The 18,336-nt window shown below is 40.7% G+C and overlaps 1 protein-coding gene across 1 annotated transcript in view; it reads left to right on the top strand.

The window, feature by feature from the left end:
- Positions 1-448: 448 nt before the first annotated feature.
- FARP1 (FERM, RhoGEF (ARHGEF) and pleckstrin domain protein 1 (chondrocyte-derived)) overlaps positions 449-18,336 on the top strand; it is a gene marked incomplete at both ends in the record, with an annotated part of 55,763 nt that continues 37,875 nt past the window's right edge. Inside the window, 8 exons of the mRNA XM_009582666.1 lie at positions 449-546; positions 5,255-5,369; positions 6,487-6,634; positions 9,849-9,944; positions 10,480-10,643; positions 12,201-12,269; positions 13,008-13,083; positions 15,317-15,557. Coding sequence (XP_009580961.1) covers positions 449-546; positions 5,255-5,369; positions 6,487-6,634; positions 9,849-9,944; positions 10,480-10,643; positions 12,201-12,269; positions 13,008-13,083; positions 15,317-15,557 — 1,007 coding nt within the window. The remainder of the gene's footprint in view (positions 547-5,254; positions 5,370-6,486; positions 6,635-9,848; positions 9,945-10,479; positions 10,644-12,200; positions 12,270-13,007; positions 13,084-15,316; positions 15,558-18,336) is intronic.

Here is an 18,336-nt window from a genome sequence, read left to right as displayed (position 1 = left end):
AGCTGTCCTGGCTACACTCCCTCCCAGCTTCTTGTGCACCTGGCAGAGCATGGGAAGCTGAAAAGTCCTTGATACTGCAAACACTACTTCGCAACAACTAAAACATCAGTGTGTTATCAACATTATTCTCATACTAAATCCAAACCACAGCACTATACCAACTACTAGGAAGAAAATTAACTCTATCCCAGCCAAAACCAGGACAGGGAGGAAAAGAGAAAAAGAGGGATATCTCAGTTCTGCAAAGCAGCCACCATGTAAGACTCTAATGGCTGTAATACAGTATCTGTTATGTTTTATTTAGCCTCTAAACTTAGGAAATTCAGATCACTTCTGTAGATTCCAAAAAGTGAAAGGAACATGTAGGCAAAACCAGAGTTGGCCTTGAAATACTTTCCCCTCTGTCCCTCATGCTTTGTGTAACTCTTTGTTCACTTTTGTTTTGCAGGTACCTATTTGCATTGCAAGTGAAGCAGGACCTGGCACAGGGAAGGCTAACCTGTAATGATACCAGCACTGCCCTCTTAATCTCACACATAGTACAGTGTAAGTTCCCTTTTTTCTTCTTTCCAGGAGGATAAACAGGTTGATTGGTTGGACATGCTTTGCTGGGTAGTAGCTGCCATAGGGACAGGTTTAGGCCATATGGACAATTTATTGTATTTCTGTATAATGGTATTCAAATACAGGTAATTTACTTTTTCAAATAAAGCAGAGCTTCTGGACACTGGATTTGCATTTTTAAAGCACTGCATTTGATAGTCAGCCTAGGATCATTTAAAAAGCAAACTTTGCAGGCAGTGGCAAACAGGTTGAATTCATCTCCTGAATTCCTATTTTATTATACTTTGTGTCATGTCACCAGAGCATTCAAATTCCTGGAGATCTGTATGCTGTCTAGAGAATGTAGTAAATAAACATGCTTAGAATGCCAGACTAAATCACAGTCCTAAGAGGAAACTGATAGGGGAAAAAAACCCAGCAGATTTTAAACTTTTTTTTTTTTTTAATGCAAAGTATGCACAATAAGACTGTTCAGTAGAATCATACATTAACTTTGTTCATTACATCAAACCTTCTTTTAGCTTCCAGATCACTTGAAAGGCAGCATATGTTTTCCATTTCAAGACTTTATGGATACTCATCTTGAGAATAACGTTAGGAAAAAACTACTTAGTAGCATGTATAATGGTCATAATAGACCATTGTTTTGAATGGTCATTGTAAAATTCAGTATTGCATATTTCCACTGAAATGCTGTTGTATGGAAATCTCAGTCAAAAAAGATGTTCAAAAGCTCTTCAGAGATGAATAGATAAATCTCATGATCCTTTGTCATAGTCTGAGTGTTAGGGCAGTTTCTCATCAGTTGCTGTTGGAAAGGCAGGTATTGCATGGTTTTCTATTTGCCGTGGTCATCATTGCCCAGTAGCAATAAGTAGCAATAAGACGCTGTACAACAGCCTCTGTGAAATTCTGTATTCCTCACACCGTTTTAAAACTGAGTATTTCTGCGGCACAGACTTTAAATAAATAAATAAATAAATCCTTGCCTAGTGAGCTTTTGCGTCTTTTAGTTTTTCCCGTTACCGTGTCCAGCATACCAACTGTAGTTCTTTTCTTGGTTAAGCTAGTTCTAACTTCCTTTCATCTCAGGGAAAAAAGTCTTGATTGTTTGGGGGAAATTGAGTATTATTTGTTACACTGCATTCTAGGAGGGTGAGTTTTCCTACTAAATGTCTCTGCACCAAAGAAGGATGTTGGGGAGAGGACACCCTAATGCATGTGTCTCTCTTCATTTGAGGTGTTGCTTCATGATCATCCTTTCTTGAGCTCTTATACTTTATACGCTTTATTTTCCTTATGATTTCTACTTAGATCCTGTTTCATGTCTTACTGATCTCTTACTGATTTTACTTAGTTAAGTTCTTCACTGAACCATCTACAGCTCTGGTGTCTGAACTGCTCAGAGTGCAACTGCTAGCTTGTTTTCCTAAAGCAACAGCATAAGAGGATAAAATACAGGATGTCCTTTCACCTTTACAAGCTGTCCCTTTCCTTTTCCCTTCTTCCCACAGTCAAACTCAAAGTGTTTTGAAGTGTTTTTTCAAAATTCCTTCATTATACACCTGGCCATTCTCCCTGACACATCTATGCAGGCAAGAAGCATTCATTTCAAAGTGTGCAAAAATGGCAAATTACCACCATTGCTCTTATGCTGCTGAGATGCATTATACTGTTGGATTAAATAATTTTCCTCAGTTGCTGGAAATGACCATAATGCATTTGAAATCTTTCTAGTTCTTTGTCCCCTTTACCTGTGAGCTTAGAGGTGCAGAGTGATTCTGAACTGGGATTTTAGGAATCAAGTAGTACTCTCCTTATGTAGAGAGTAAGGTAAGATAATTCTGTACTGAAAAATGGAGTTTTTCCATCATGTCAGAAGTAGAGAGGTGAGAGATTCATCATGCAGAAGTGAGACAGTATTCACAGAAACTGAACTGCCATTTTGGGCAGAGGGATGTTGTGCCTCGTGGTGCACCTGCAGTGTTGCTTTCCCTTGCCATCTCCTGACTGCAGGCTGGACCTTTTTTTTGCTGTTTATGATTTTTCCTCTCTCCCTTTTTTGTGTAACAGTGTTTGCTAGAAGCCTCTGCTAGAAGTTTGCGACTGTCTCATTTGTTTATCCATCTTATGTCTCGTGAATATTTTTCTGTGAAAACTTTCTCTGATAAGAGTCTATAGTTGTATCTTACCCACATGGCTGTCTTTTGTATTTATTTTCTCTCTAGCTTATTATTCAGTAGCAAAAAAAAAAAATGTATTTTTCTGCAACAAAAATAAAAGTTGACAGCTGATAAGAATGATGGTAGCAAAGTGGAAAGATTGAGAATGCAGGAGATTAGGTATTGTATGTCTTATCGATGCTGTACTTACGAGCGGTTTCTATGGGGGATATCTGATTCTAGGAGGCCCTTCTATTATGTATACAAGCTTATGTCAATGTTATAGATTGTCATTTATATGAAATAATATGACAGCAAATAGATTTCTGTTAAATTAGCATGTATATTACAGAATGAAATTTGTATTTGAAACATCCTATTTAAAAATACCTTCAAAGCATTGTAGAAAATGTTAGAAGTGAGAGGACACTCAGAAACTGCAAATGATGCAGTAAAGTGAGTGTGTGAAGTAAGAAGGTGGACTGATTAAAGGAAAAGAGCTGAAATACAAAGCATCAGGTATATCAGAAGTGGTTATGCAGACAGAATACAGTGTGGTGTAATGGACTTGCAATATAAAAGAAGAGGGAGCATTGGTGGAAATCAATCTTCGGCTAAAAGACATGAGAAGATTTTAAAGAAGAGTTATATGTGAGGCTGACTATTCAAAATATAACTCCCTCTCTTTCTAGAGGGAGTGGTACTAGACAGGCTTGTAAGGTGGAAAAGGAGGGCGAAGGAGAGAAGGAAAAGCTGTTGCATATGAGGTCAGAGAGAACAAATTCAGAAGTAATTTGAAAGCCAGGAGGAGAATTTTGATAATGGATTTGCAGTTGAAAAATGCAGAGAACATTATAGAAATCGTGTAGAGGTGAAATAAGAGTCTTCTGTACTCTTGGCTCTGAAGGTGGTTTAAGTCCGTCCGTGTACAAGGACATACAGGGGATGAACTGCATTTTAAAGACTCAAGGCCCATGTTATTTGAGGTGTTGCAAACCTAGGTGGGCTTCTGGCTTCATTAAAGAAAAGAAATTTGCCTTTCATTTGAGTTAGGATTAAAAACAGACCCTAAAGATTTGTGACGCTGGGGCGAGTAAAACTGGAGTGAGGGAGCTGTTTCTGAGGGGGGGCAAAAGCGACATTTTACAAAGGAGAATTCTCAAAGATTCTGTAGTATTTCTACTGTCTCAAGGAAAGATTCAGAGCAGATGGGATGAGGGAGGGGGTGGAAATCAGTCAGTCTCAGTTATCAACTGTTTTCCACCTCTGACCTCCAAAGTATAAAAAGTCATCGTGTGGCTGCAGGCAGTTTGGGTTGAAAGGTTACTGCTCTGTCATTTCATAGATGCTTTGGTCCTCATCTTCCCTGCCTACGCAAGGTTATTGCTCCCCATCCGCATTTGCAGGTACATCTGATCCCAGGCAAACTTTTGTCAGAAACACCCGCAGTGTTTTAAACATCATCCGAAACCTTTCTTTTTTCCAAACCAGCTTATTTTGGACAGAACTGGATTAAAAGGTCATTTACATGGGCGGAACTGAGGGGAGAATGAGGCAAGGATCTGAGCTTGTGTCTGTGACATCCTAGGTCAACTGTGCAGCAACGTGTCTGACTGCAACCTGGATTGAATTTGAGGGCACTGCGTTTTAATTTCACTGACATTATTAAGGTAGCAGCCGTTGTTGTATTCCAGCAGGTTTGCAGGCAGAGGCTGCTACGCTGTTCAGTGAAAAAGCTAATAGCAACATTTTCAGAGGCATTCCAAGAATAGCAGGCAACAAGATAGTAATCTGGCACCCACACATAGATTGTCTGCCCCTTCCCCCCCCAAAAAAAAGGAAATCTCACTGAATGGGCTGCAAAATGGAAGGTGGGTGTGACATACTGTTGCACACGCGGTATTGAATAACTGCAGCAGATGGGAGCAACTTTGAGGAGGAGGGAGACAGAATGTGTCTCAAACTGCTGCAAAATTAGAGGAAGACAAATGTTTCATAACCCCATGAGGTGGAATACGTGGCTGGATTCAAACAAGCAAACAAAACCATCTCTTCAGATTTTCCCCTGAAGATTATGATGTGGGGATGGGCCTGGGGAGGAAGCTTGTGCTTGGCTGCTCCAGGGAAAGGCACCTGAGCACCACCATGCATGTGAGAGAGATGGATGCGTTCTGCTGAATTAGTGCTGTCCTCCCTGTCACCTCCCCCGCCTTATCCCGCACACAAGTCAAGGGAGCACTGTGATGACTTCATTTGTTCAGTTGACATCCAACAGCTACTTACTTGATTGTGGTGGATGGGAGGAATCCTTCAGCTGCTTCTCACATATCAGATACTAAACAGAGGAGAAGGGAGGAAAGTGTGGAAGATAACGTAGTGGGAATCTGAATCATAAAACCATGACGCAGCTTGCAAGAAACTATGTTTGCTTCTCTGCCCTCTTCCCAGCTGTCTGCACCTTCTGGATTGCCCGAATAATTCAGATGTAATACAATGTTTTAATAGACTTTTCTTAAAATTCTCCATAGCTGAGATTGGGGATTTTGATGAAACCATAGATCGTGAACACTTAGCGAAGAACAAGTATATACCTCATCAAGAAGCACTAGAAGACAAAATCATGGAATTTCACCGTAGTCACATGTAAGACTTTTTTGTTCTTGTTATTGGCCTTCTTTTCCTTTAGAGTAGTTCTAACTGTAAATATATGCTAGATCGTAAGTACAAAAGAGATTTGGACCTCTGAGTTTCTCAAAGGTTACTTCTCAAAAAATGTTCAATGAATTTCCTGAAGGTTACTTCTGCCTTTCTCCTGTCATCATAACAAGATGTTTAAAGAGCAATTGATTTTGATATTCATTCAAGCATGCCATTATTTTACAGTCTATTTCATACGAAATGCTTCACTGCTGATTTTGTGCATGCAGGTATGATTGCAAATGATGACTGATCAGTCAGGCACTTCTGACAGCAGTCTTTTTGATTTCAAGGACATTGAATGTTGCTTTTTCACCTTTCCATGCTCTATTTAGAGATGGGTGAAGAAGGGGTTTAATGATAGTTTTAGGAAAAGTGTGAAGTGCTTGCAGAATTACGGATTTGGGGGAATAGGATTCAAGACGATGATGCAAATTCGTATCCTAAGGCCTGGAGAAAAGACTAGTAGTAAGAAGATGGTTAAAAGAATTACAAATAAGGCATAGAAAGGTATTGTTTTACTGTCAAGAACACTTCAAGACTTGAGCGATTTCATTTTGAGCTACATTGAATTAGATATGAGTGGTAGGGAGTTCTATAGCAGTAATAATGAAAACTTTTGCGTAATTTCATCATGATCAATTTAGTGCTTATGGGTTCCCAACATTTATGTTAATGTTTTCATGTCTTCTGTTTTACTTCATTTTGGTATTGCATTCACTTTTACAGTGAACAACATCCTTACATGCTTCTCTTTATGATTTTTTTTTAGGAATATAGCATGTTTTTCCAATGGAAAATACAGAGGTAGTGAATTCTTTGGAGCGATCTAAATTTCTAATAGACTATAAAATCTGTGGATTCTTTGGTATTGGTTTAGACTAAGATAAAGTTGTTGTTCTAGCTGATATAAATCTGGGGACATAGAAAATCCATATGGATATTATACCTCTGACAGGTTTCAGTCTTTTTGATGAAATGTCTCTTTGTTCTCTGGAGGACCTGTTGATCTCTATTAAAAGGTGTGAAGAATTTGTGTGTCTTCTTTGTTTTCTTTCTGAAGGGGACAGACACCAGCAGAGTCTGACTTCCAGCTTCTGGAGATTGCCCGTCGGCTGGAGATGTATGGAATACGCTTGCATCCAGCCAAGGACAGGGAAGGGACAAAAATCAACCTGGCTGTTGCCAACACAGGCATTCTGGTGTTTCAGGTTAGAGCTGCTCAGAACATGACTTTGTACTTTATAAAGCAGAGAGATTTCTTACGGCGATAAGAATTCAGGACCTCAACCATGTCTAAAAGAATTTGGTTGGGAAAATTCAGGAATTTCCATATTTTTTCTAACAAACCTTAAACCTTTTATAGCTGCATTAGGTCCTTCACTTCCAGGGACTCTTACCTTGTTTGCATGCACAGAGTAGAACTCCATCTGCAGCCACAATGTGCTGTTCAAGATCCAAACTGATCCATAGCTCACAATTTGCAAGTTGGTCATGCTGACACCTCCTACATATAGGAGCAGGTAGGTCTTGCAGGCATGGTGTATAATACATGGGTGTTAAGCAGGGACAAATAAAACAACAGACAACTGGAGTACATGGAGAAGGATGTAGAAAGTAAATGTAAGCACGCCGTAGCGTTACTTTGTCAGAGTTTTTACGGTTTTCGTGACCAGCCTTGGCCATTCTACCTTTGCTGTATCCATGAATCTTACTTCTTTCCATAAAAGATCCGAAGTATTTTCCTTACATTTCTTTCCTCTCCTCTCCTACCCCAGTCAGCCTAATAAATGTTCGTGAAGCATCATTAGTAAATTTATCAAATTCTTGTTCTGCAGTTCCCCTTAGGCAAGTAACAAATTGGGCTTTTACAGTTGTGAAGGTACAGATAGTCAGCTGGTGTAAACTGCTTTTCACTTCAGATGAACTTATGTCTGCTAGCATCCAAAATGCTACTTACCTCACTGTGTGCTAAAAACAGTAAGTAAACTGTTCTTTAAAATGTCCATTTTTACAATTGTCAGAAAAGACTATTCATTTTAACTGTTTGACTTCAGTTAAAATACTAGTGTTTCCAACCTTATAAAGTACTTTGAGTCTTTTTATAAAGAAAAACAACAGCAGCAAACAAACCCTGAAATATGTCTGACCCAAATACTCAGATCTAAATTAAAAAAAAAAAAAAAAATTAAAAAACCCTGCTCAACTAAATGGGTTGCTAGTAAAACCCCAAAACTGAAGCATAGCTTGAAGCATGAGAATACCAGTTGTTAGAAATGCACATAACTCAAATAATAGTATATTCAGGCCCTTCCCCTGCTCCTCCACAGTGTTTTCATCAGCTGAATTAATGAATTACAAAGCCTTATAAATTAAGACTGTCTTACAGCTGAAGGTATGTGTCCACACAAAACAGCATGGACCTCACCGAGTCCCAGCAGACAGCTGGGATCCTTCTCTAAAGATGTAGCTGCTGGTTGAAGGCTCAAGGCCTGATTTGTAAAACTCCAAAACTCAGTCATCTCTTCTTGTCCTAATGTGTTTGGGACTTTCAAAACCGGATTTTTTTGGAATTTTCATAAAAACTTGGAAATTTTGCTGGATCAAGCTCCAAGACTGAAAAGGAAGTCAGGCTCTGACCTGCTGGAGTCTGCTCAGCAATTGGCATCTGGCAGTAGGCTTAGGGCTTCCTTCGATATATAACTGAGAGAAATTGAAATATGAAGACCTCATTAGAATTACCTCAAGGAAAATAAAGGTTCACTCACAAATGGCATAAGCAGTACTCAGACTTATTTTAAAGCCTGCTGTTTATTTAGAAATCGGTGTCAGTGCTGCTGAATATTCTAAGGGAGATTAATTATGTGATTCTTAGACAGCAGGTTGACTTAGCAGAGATCATTGATAAGCACTGTCATTGCTCCTACGTCCGTCTGGTGAGGGTGCCCAAATCAACATGGGTTTCTGCATTTAGCAATCCTGTAGTAGCTCTCTGAAACTTCTGTGCTGTAGGCATGTTTGTATTGAAGTTTCTGCTGAACAAACTACTGTAATGAATATTTTAAAATAATACCTCCAATACCTTCTAACATAGCGTCATGGCTTAACCCCTGCCAGCAACTCAGCCCCACACAGCCGCTCCCTCCCTCCCTCCCGGTGGGATGGGGGTTTAAAGTGAGAAAACTCATGGGCAGAGATTAAAACAGTTTAATAGGTAAAGCAAAAGCTGCGCACTCAAGCAGAGCAAACCAAGGAATTCGTTCACTACTTCCCATCGGCAGGCAGGTGTTCAGCCATCTCCGGGAAAGCAGGGCTCCATCACGCGTAATGGTGACTTGGGAAGACAAACGCCATCTCTCCGAACGTCCCCCTCTTCCTTCTTCTTCCCCAGCTTTATATGCTGAGCATGATGTCATATGGTATGGAATATCCCATTGACCAGTTGGGTCAGCTGTCCTGGCTACACTCCCTCCCAGCTTCTCGTGCACCCCCAGCCTACTCGCTGGTGGGGTGGCGTGAGAAGCAGAAAAGGCCTTGACTCTGTAAGCACGCTTAGCAATAACGGAAACACCCCTGTATCCCAGCACGAATCCAAACCATAGCCCCATATTAGCTATTATGAAGAAAATTAACTCTATCCCAGCCAAAACCAGCACGCATAGATTAATAACGAGCCTTCTGGGGAGTAGGGGCTGATGAAGCAATGGCTGAGAATTGTAGTATTGAAGATAATTTCTCTCAGGCTTCCTGTTTGCTTCTGGTTTTTTGGTTGCTTTTTTGGGGGAAAAGCATTTTGTAACTCTTCAGATACAAGTAATTTATTTGGGTTCCTTTTACTTCTGTTGCTCCCTATGAAAGGTCAAAATACTCAACAGTATTTTGCGCTTCCAATACAAAACTTTCAGTTGCTGTTTTTTTTCCCCCCAGTTAAGTAATATTTAAAGGGGTGTTTATTTTGCCCTGTAGACAGACAAAGGGGAAAGAAATCTACACCGTCAAAGTGAGGTGACCATGTTAGGTGTCTGCATTCCGTGCATTCTCTGTAGAAAGCTGGTAGAAAGACAAGGAGGCACCTCTGGGAGGGGACTTAGTCCACTGAAAATCAGAGTCTGCATAGTGGAACAAGATAACGTGATCTGGGCAAAAGCTGGGCCACCTTGTTTTGTGCAGTGATACTGGGTCAGATACTTTCACATCAACTCAGTATACCTAGTCCTATAAATATGCAGGAGTTTAACCATAAGTACCTGTCTTCCGTCACACCAGATGCTTGTGGTTTGCATTATCAGAGGATGAATGGTAAGAAATATCATAATTTTAAGTGAAGTGAATAGGTGATTAATTTATGACAAGCTTTCTTTAGTGGTTTAGATTTCTCCATTCAGATCTGGAATGCTTAAACTTTTCTGGCTTTATTCTCTGTAGGGTCACACCAAGATCAATGCCTTCAACTGGGCTAAGGTTCGAAAGCTGAGCTTCAAGAGAAAACGTTTCCTTATCAAACTACGGCCTGATGTGAATGTAAGTCCTTGTCAGGAATTGATGAAGTTGACAAAAGGTTATTTGGTAAATTTCTACTCACAGATCAAACATAGGTTTTTATCACCTCAAGAAGATTTTTTTTTTTTTTTTTTTTTTAAATTAATTGCTTATGTTCCTTGTTGGTACTGCACATACCAACCTGGCATCTCAGGTGAACTGTCCCAGCAAAGGAGATGTAAACTGAATGTCACGGAGTTGTCTTCTGGCTGCGACTCTGGTACTATATCATCAATTCTTAAGTTATAGCATGTAAACCATCTCTTCTCGTTAATGTTAAGACCACTGCTTTCTATCTGTCATATTTGTCAATGAAACGAAATTTGAGCAATAGCTCTGATACTGCCAGGCAGATCAGTGATGTCTCAAAGTGGGAAGGATGAGGCCTGTTAAGCCTGAAAGCCAGTGAGTTGGGGAAAAAGCTTTTTTCTTTGTACATAGCACCTGCTTTGTCGATGCATTTCTGTAATGTGTTTTGTTTGCTTGCTTACATTGCAAATACTATCTCAATTTTCAGAGTTCATTCCAGGACACCCTGGAATTCCTTATGGCCAGTCGAGATTTTTGCAAGTCTTTCTGGAAGATCTGTGTGGAGCATCATGCCTTTTTCAGGCTTTTTGAGGAACCTAAACCAAAGCCTAAACCCGTTCTTTTTTCTAGAGGTTCATCATTTAGGTTCAGGTAAGACCACCGTTTTTGTCTCCCCATTTCAAAATCACATCCATAATGAACTAGGATTAAATCTATTATTTTCAGCTCCCCTTTTTTAGACTGTAGTTTGCTCCTTTATATTTTCCATTGCATCTTCTCAGCTTTTTTTTAGAGCCTGCATTCATTTTGTAGTAGCTGTTGCAAAGTAGCTTTCTGGAGGTAAGATATAAAGTATATAGGTTCCAGCTGGTTTCACATAAGAAAATCCACAGTGTCCTAAGCAACACTAGCTACCAACTTTCTGGCACTCTTTGGATCCTCTGCTTCAAGGATGGGATCTTTCCTACATATCACAGTAGAGATTTGTATTTTCGTTGCATGTCCCTGTGGTAAAGCCATCTCTATGCAGTTAAAAGCAATGGCTTGTCTTTATGCTGAGACCTTTATGCTTGCAAAGGGTTTATATGAGATGACCACCTATGCTAAGACCAAGTTTGCCTGTGATATTTTTAGAACTGTGGAAATGTTTTTAATAGTTGGGTTATTGTTTTTTTTCTTACACTGGCAGAAGCCTCATTGTAGATGTCATATTGTGTATGCCAGGGTGGGAAATCCTTTTATTCATACAGTTTATTTTGTTTGCGAAGCTGATACAAGCTGAACAGCCAGAAACCCTCTTTGCTGAGATAAACTGTACACTCTAGTTGCCTTGCACAAGAACATAGTAGATATGGCCGTTCTCTCTTTCCACTTTGTTTCCCGCCTGCAAAGTAAATTAAGTAAGATGGAAGAACCTGTGTTAGGGTAAACAAGCTATAATCATTAAGTTTCTGCCTGAGTAAATAGAAGACTGTAGGTGCATTCAACTTAACCTCCTGGTTTGGAGAGCAGGTTTTGGCTACATCCTCTACTCACTGTGAGCTGTGCTGCATAGATTCAATAACTTTTTCCAGGCCTTGTGGTAATTCAGTTAGTTTAAAGCCTGTGATGAAGTGCTGGGCTTTCTCACTACTTTTTCATGGCCTGTAGCAGAAGGGGAGAGAGTGATTTCCAGCCTAAATCTCTGCAGAAAATGTATGTATGTTTAGTTGATGTGTTTCATATTAGCAACTGAGTCAAGAAATGCATTTCAGTGGTTTTCATTGCGGTTCCAGGGTTTACTAATACCAGGTAAGACTGGTATTTGACTCTCAAAAGGATTCAGGAATGTTCTTTGTTCATGAGAGGAAAACTTAATCATGGCTTAACTTTCTATTGTGGTGACTTCCCAGTAATGTAGTACCCAATAAAGGGCAGACAACTGAATTTAGGCAGTTCTGAAATGGCATCAAAAAGTAGCTCCGTAGCGCAAAAAAAAAAAAAAAAAAAAAGGTAAGTAACAGGCAAAATGATAAAAATCTGTTTGTATCTGACCAGGTCCACTTATGATGTTACATGAGTTTCTGCTGATAGTGACAAATACTTTTCTGGTTGCTCTGACTTCATACGCAGGCCACATACATGTTTATGATGACCAGGTGGTATATTGTGTTAAATGTGGCAAATTCAGTATCTCAGATTGATATTTTAACTGTGGTTTTCTCCCAGTGGTCGGACTCAGAAGCAAGTTCTTGACTACGTTAAAGAAGGAGGGCACAAAAAAGTGCAGTTTGAAAGGTGAGAGGAAATAAATGAACTATTCCAATATGTTTTAATCAAAGAAAAGTCGTGATTTCCAGTTAGTTATATTCTCTTCTTGGCACCAGTCCAAGTGAAAAATTCCTTATTTGCCGGTTTGACGGTTTTTCACTTGTATAATATCCCCTTGGCCCTGAATGTTTTGGCAGAAGTTGACATAACCTATAGTTTACTTAAAATCAATAGTCTTCAATCGTTTTTTCATCAGTGAGTGTCCTACCATCACAGGTAACTTCCTCCCATATTAATTTGCACCCTTTTCGGTGGGATGTGGTTAATGTATGTGAACAGACATATTCACCTCAGAATAAAACTGAAAGTAACAGGAATAGGTATAGCCAACCTCAAGGGAGAGGTCTCCAGGGAAGGCTTCCAACTTGCTAGAGCCAGTTCTGTCTGAACTCATCTTGCTCATGGTGAGCTGAAAGTAACAGCCAAAATGCCACAAAGACCATGACAACAGTTCATTGCTTATGACTCATGTTCTGGTGATAGACCATTTTTGCTACAGTGCCTCTCCCTTTTCTTACAATGGTATGTTTGCAACACATAGCACATTTAAATTTTACAAAAAGGGGGAACATTAATCTGTTTTGGAGCAAACTTTTATGAAAGCTGCTATTCAAAGGTTTTGTTTTAAAGGAGGCACGTCTCTTGATTTCTATTTGTAGAAAAAACTGAAATGGCGTCTTACTGTGATTTTCCTTTTCTCTCCAGGAAACACAGCAAGATTCATTCCATCAGGAGTCTGACTGCACAGCCTTCAGAACAGCATACAGAGGTGCCAAAACAAGTCAGTGATGTTGATGAAACCCTGGATCATGCCTTTTAAACATTTCTTGTTACGTTACCCTCCACCGATTGCTGTTTTGAAACTCTAGGAGCATAGTTTTCTGCTCACTTTCCATTTAACTGGGAGCCCTGGGTGTCATAGGTTTTAGGTTCCGTAAGTGGAACAGGTTCATTTCCACTGTGGAGCAGAATTGCTTCCAGACAACCAGACAAATACAAATAGTGAGCTTGTCTGAGCTGTACTAATGACCATCTGAAAAACTGCAATCCACAGTGTTACTGCTGGGGTCCTAGGTTGTAGCTGGTTATTGCATCTGGGAAAAGTTTAATTCTTTTCCTTCACTGGGGGGTCTTGGTTGCCCATGACAAGATGTTTTGTTTTGCTGTATTAACCAGGGAGGAGAAGAATTATTTCCTCAGAAAAATTACAGCTCTGGACTTTTAAGCTGTTATCTTTGGTAGATACCCAATGTATTTGTCTTATGTTAATAGCTGTTATGTGTTAGGAGTTTGCAAATCCAATAGCCCAATAGTGGCGAGGTTGCAGCAGCTGCACATTCCCAGGTCCAGCTAGTAGTAAGGCTGAGCGTGTATTCACAATAGGCACCCACATAAATGCACATGTACAATATATATATACGTATACACACAGCCAGCCACACAGGTAAACACAAACAGAAAACAGCACTCCCAAAAGCACAAACAGTGTCAGTGGCCTAACCCTGTTCCATTCTTTGGCTAATCAGGATGAAAGTTCATTAGTGGAAAATATGTATACATATATATGATACGGATCCCTCCTGCAACTAGTCTTTGACACTCAGTCTATCCAGTCGTAGGCCCCTGGATCCTCAGGTCTCCCAGCAGCTAGTACTGGACATACAAGCCCCCAAAGCTCACATCTCCACTCCAATTGTCGGTACTCAGATCTACACACACACGCACACACACACACACACACACGCACTATGGGTTCCTCCAGTAATTCATCTTGGACACCCAGTCTACCCAGTAACTGACAGCTGGGTACCCTGGTTCCCAGTTCCCTCACGTACAAACACATGCACGTCAAAGGTGTCTCTCCAATAGCTGGGCCAGACTTACGACATTACCAGTAATTGACCCCCAGGCCCCATGGCTTTTCCAGTGTCTGGCCTGACTTGCGGCTGCTCCAGTACTTGGCTCCCAACTCTCTTACCCTACTTGCCAACTAGTCCAGTTTAATGTTTGCTAGCAATTGCACATTGACCAACCCACCTAATCAATATGGACGTGCTCTGGTCTCTCCAGTTGCTGGCATCCCAGACACATCCAGACCATGGGCTGATGGCTCTACTGGGACAGCCGCCAGAGCAGCTGGGTTAGGGAGCTCCATTTCCCTGACTGGGTTGCTCCACCTGCCAGTGTTTCTCTGTGCTCACCTGTGTTTGTGGAGGCGAACCTTTAATCACCTAACCTCACATTAGGTAAAGCTTAAATGGCAGGAGCAAGCTACTAGGTTAATGTATTTAAGAATGCTACACGCACCTTCACCTTCCTAGCATTGCTTCCTTTTGATATTCACAAGCTCTCTCATTCCTGCGAATTTAAGAACTTCAGAGAATTCTGCTATAAATGCAGCTCATTTCAAGTATCTTTTAATATTTTAATATTGCTAAGACAAGCTCAGGTAGATGGAGCATGGCTACTGGGCAGATGCAGCATATTTCTCTGTGCAGAAAAGCCAGCCCAGGAATTAGTGGCAGGTATGCTCCAGGGATTGAATGTGGGGTGTTCAAAAGCCCACACATGACTTTTTTTAATGTATGTAAGTAGGCTGTGCAAAATTTGTCTTATGCGTTTATCTTTTTTGTCCCTCCAGCTTCTTAGAGTAGTGCAAACAGGTTGATGTTCTTAGTGTTGATGGATGCCTTAGGGCATTGAAACACCTCATATACCCCTTTTTACATATCACCACATTCTGTCTGCCTTCTCTTCCCTTGCTTAGTTTATGGATTTTTCTGTTCTTAAGATCAGAGACCTCTTTTTTTTTTTTCTTCTAATTCATTTTGAAGCTGGGGTTATCTCTTCTGCTTTCAAGACACTCCTATGTTGCTACAAGATGCAGTGCAAAATTCTGGTGCATAATTACACATAGCCTTTTCCCTCTGGCTCCCTTCCCTCCCAAACCTCTGCCCTCCCACCCCTCCCTTCCCCTTTGTCTCCCCCTTGCCTTCCCTCCTTTATCTTTCCAGAGCTCTAGCTTTGCCTATGGAGATGACAATGATGCTGCAGCAGTGCAGAGCTGCCGGCAAGGGAAGGAATTGAAGGCTTCAACAGAAGGCACTGGACAGCACAGGAGCCCTTCCTTGAAGAAGAGCCCAAAGGAAGGCAGAAAGGTGGATGGAGCAGTGGTGTCAACAGTGGAGGAAGAAGAGGAGGCTGCTAAGGACAGGATGCAGCAGAACAGACCTCAGTCACAGCAACCAAGCACAGGTCCAGCTTCCAGGGCTGCTCATGGCAGCAGCACCTCCATTCCTTTCATTGACTGCAGTGATGTAGATAGCGAGTATGATCTCCTCAGAGGACAAATAACCCGGTCATATTCCCAAACAAATGACAATTATGAGGGTGATTTGACCAGTGGTGCCTATATTCACTATAGAGATGAAAATCGCAATAGAACTAGATACAGGGATTCCTCAGCCTCTATAAAGTCTTCGCAGTATCTCTCTGAAGAGTACCTTGATGATAACCCAGCTAATCTCTCCTTCTACACTGGGGGAAGCCCCAGGATGCCAAGGCACAGCTCACTGGTTGATGAAATGTTTAGAGGGCCAGGGAGCCGTAGTCCGCTGGCCACTCCATTGCCTCCCAGTAGCAAAGGGTCAAGCCCTAACGTGAGCCTGAGTAGAACTGGCTCTCAGGGTTATGTCTCAGAAAATGGGCATGACTGCAGGGTGAGGACTGGGGAGGACGATAGCCATGCCAGTAGCTGCCATGGGTATAGCAGATATTCTCCAGGTTCTCAACAGCCTCGTGTACAGAAAATTCCAAATCTCTGCAATAAATCAGTTACAGATCCATTTATCCTGAGCCAGATATCCTCAACCCCTGGGCAGGAGTATAGATCAGAGAGATATTGTAAAGGAGACGGGGTGGCTAAGATGTCTTCTCCAGAAGGCAAAATGATGGCCAACGGTATGCCAGCTGGGGCACAATCAAAGCAGAGCCCAGTCATGCAGTCGCTGCATGCCAGTAGCGTGATGGATCACATGGCTGCAATCCAGATGATGGAGGGATCCACCAGCAGTGGGACAGAATCTAGCGATTCTGACTCAGAAATCATTAACCCCTTCACTCACCCGCTGGTGTTTGGAAATCCCATTGTGCTGAGTTCCTCTCCCATGCCTAGAAATAAGTACTCCTTTGGAAGTCTTCAGCTTGATGAGGAGGTAGAGGAGGATGTGTCTGTTGGCCTCAGTGATGAAGATGGTGTGCAGGTCTTCAGCTGCTAGGGACAGAGGCATATGAGACCAGTGGATACTGTGATTGCTCATTAGAGTGATTGCATCTTCTGGGGCTCGTGAAGAGTGGCTGGTAATTTCAGCGCATGGGCTATTTCAAATGTTGTCATTGTACTGACCAGCCAGAGGGAAGGGATGCTAGAAATATAATAATAAGGATAAGTCTCAGTGAAGTTTAAGAGTAATGCATCTCCTCTGAAAGGCAGGAGGAGAGGAAACTATTACTGATTTAGGTAGCTTTGTAAGACTTTATACACTCACCTATTCTTTGTATGAAGTCATATTTTAGGTATATATTGTAGCTTCTTTGACACTTGACTAGTTATTTTGGCAAAACAAACAAAGATGAAATTAAGGTACATTGTGCTCTAGTAATGCATCTCCTCTGAAAGGCAGGAGGAGAGGAAACTATTACTGATTTAGGTAGCTTTGTAAGACTTTATACACTCACCTATTCTTTGTATGAAGTCATATTTTAGGTATATATTGTAGCTTCTTTGACACTTGACTAGTTATTTTGGCAAAACAAACAGATGAAATTAAGGTACGTTGTGCTCTTTTGTACGTTTATTACAATTTTTTTTCTCTCCCATATAAGGAGAGCAACTTATGAGTGCCTCAACAGAGTTAGGAGAAAAAAATTAAACTTATAGCCAAATGCAGGCAGCTTGATATTCAAGACCAAGACTTGTTGAAATCTTGAAATATGCTGGAAAATCTTGTCATAGCAAGAATGTGTTTGGTCTACTCATCTTCATAACCCATTTTATAATCTTAACTGATGAACTGAAGATACAAATTAGGCATGTATACAGGAACAATGACAGTATTGGCTTTTTCTTCATTGGGTTCAACATGCTGATTTGGTGATGGAGATTTTGATACTCCAAACTCTTCCTTGGCCAAGAAAGAGAACAAGATGAAAGATATAATTCCAGTGTAAAAAACTGAGATTGAAACAGCTCTAATGAAGAGTGGTATGCGTATTACTTGCAAGGCAATCCTTTCTATTCTTTATCAGTGTGGTATAAAGATTAATTGCCAGAGATTTTTTCCCCTTCTTCTTTCAGTGGAATTATTCACAGAGACATCAAAGTTCTGTTATGGGTGACTTTTGGTAGGGGGTTTGGAGATGGTGGCTGTTTGATTTTATTTTTTGCTTTGATCATGAAAAATCTTTATCTGTACAGGATCCAATTAGTCTGTCTTAGGCTTTTTTTTTTAAGAGTGCCACCTCATACATTTTTCATCCCCTGACATAGATAATGATGGGACTAACTGTGGTCCAGGCTGATTGTCTTCTGTTCTGTACGTAGAGTAGCAAGATCGTGGCATGTGTGCAGAAGGAGAGAGATGTCAATTATTTGTAAACTTCCTTTTCACAGGCTAAAGGTGTTGAGAATTAAGGCTGTATACTAATAAAATCTGTTTCTAGTTTCTCCGAGTTAATTAAGAAAATCCAGATGAAAGGTCTCCTGTATGGAAAGTATCCTGCAGTTATTAGAGCTGGGAGACAAGATGTGCTCTTTAACATTGGCCTTAATTTTAACTTTTATATATTTTTCTTGTGGGGGAAGGGAACTAAATTTGAGAATTTTAAGTGATGAACAACAGTATTGACTGAACTGCAGGTCACTTGCAGTGATCTGCATCATGCAGTACATGCATGCAGCAATGAATAATCCACCCACATAAGTACTGATGAACAAGTTACAGGACTTTGTAAATCTAGACAATATAAAATTTTC

This window comes from Fulmarus glacialis, unplaced genomic scaffold (assembly GCF_000690835.1).
Source record: "Fulmarus glacialis isolate BGI_N327 unplaced genomic scaffold, ASM69083v1 scaffold13610, whole genome shotgun sequence".
NCBI lineage: Eukaryota > Metazoa > Chordata > Aves > Procellariiformes > Procellariidae > Fulmarus > Fulmarus glacialis.
Note: the sequence above shows the minus strand (reverse complement) of the source record. Positions and strands in the feature narration are given on the sequence as shown.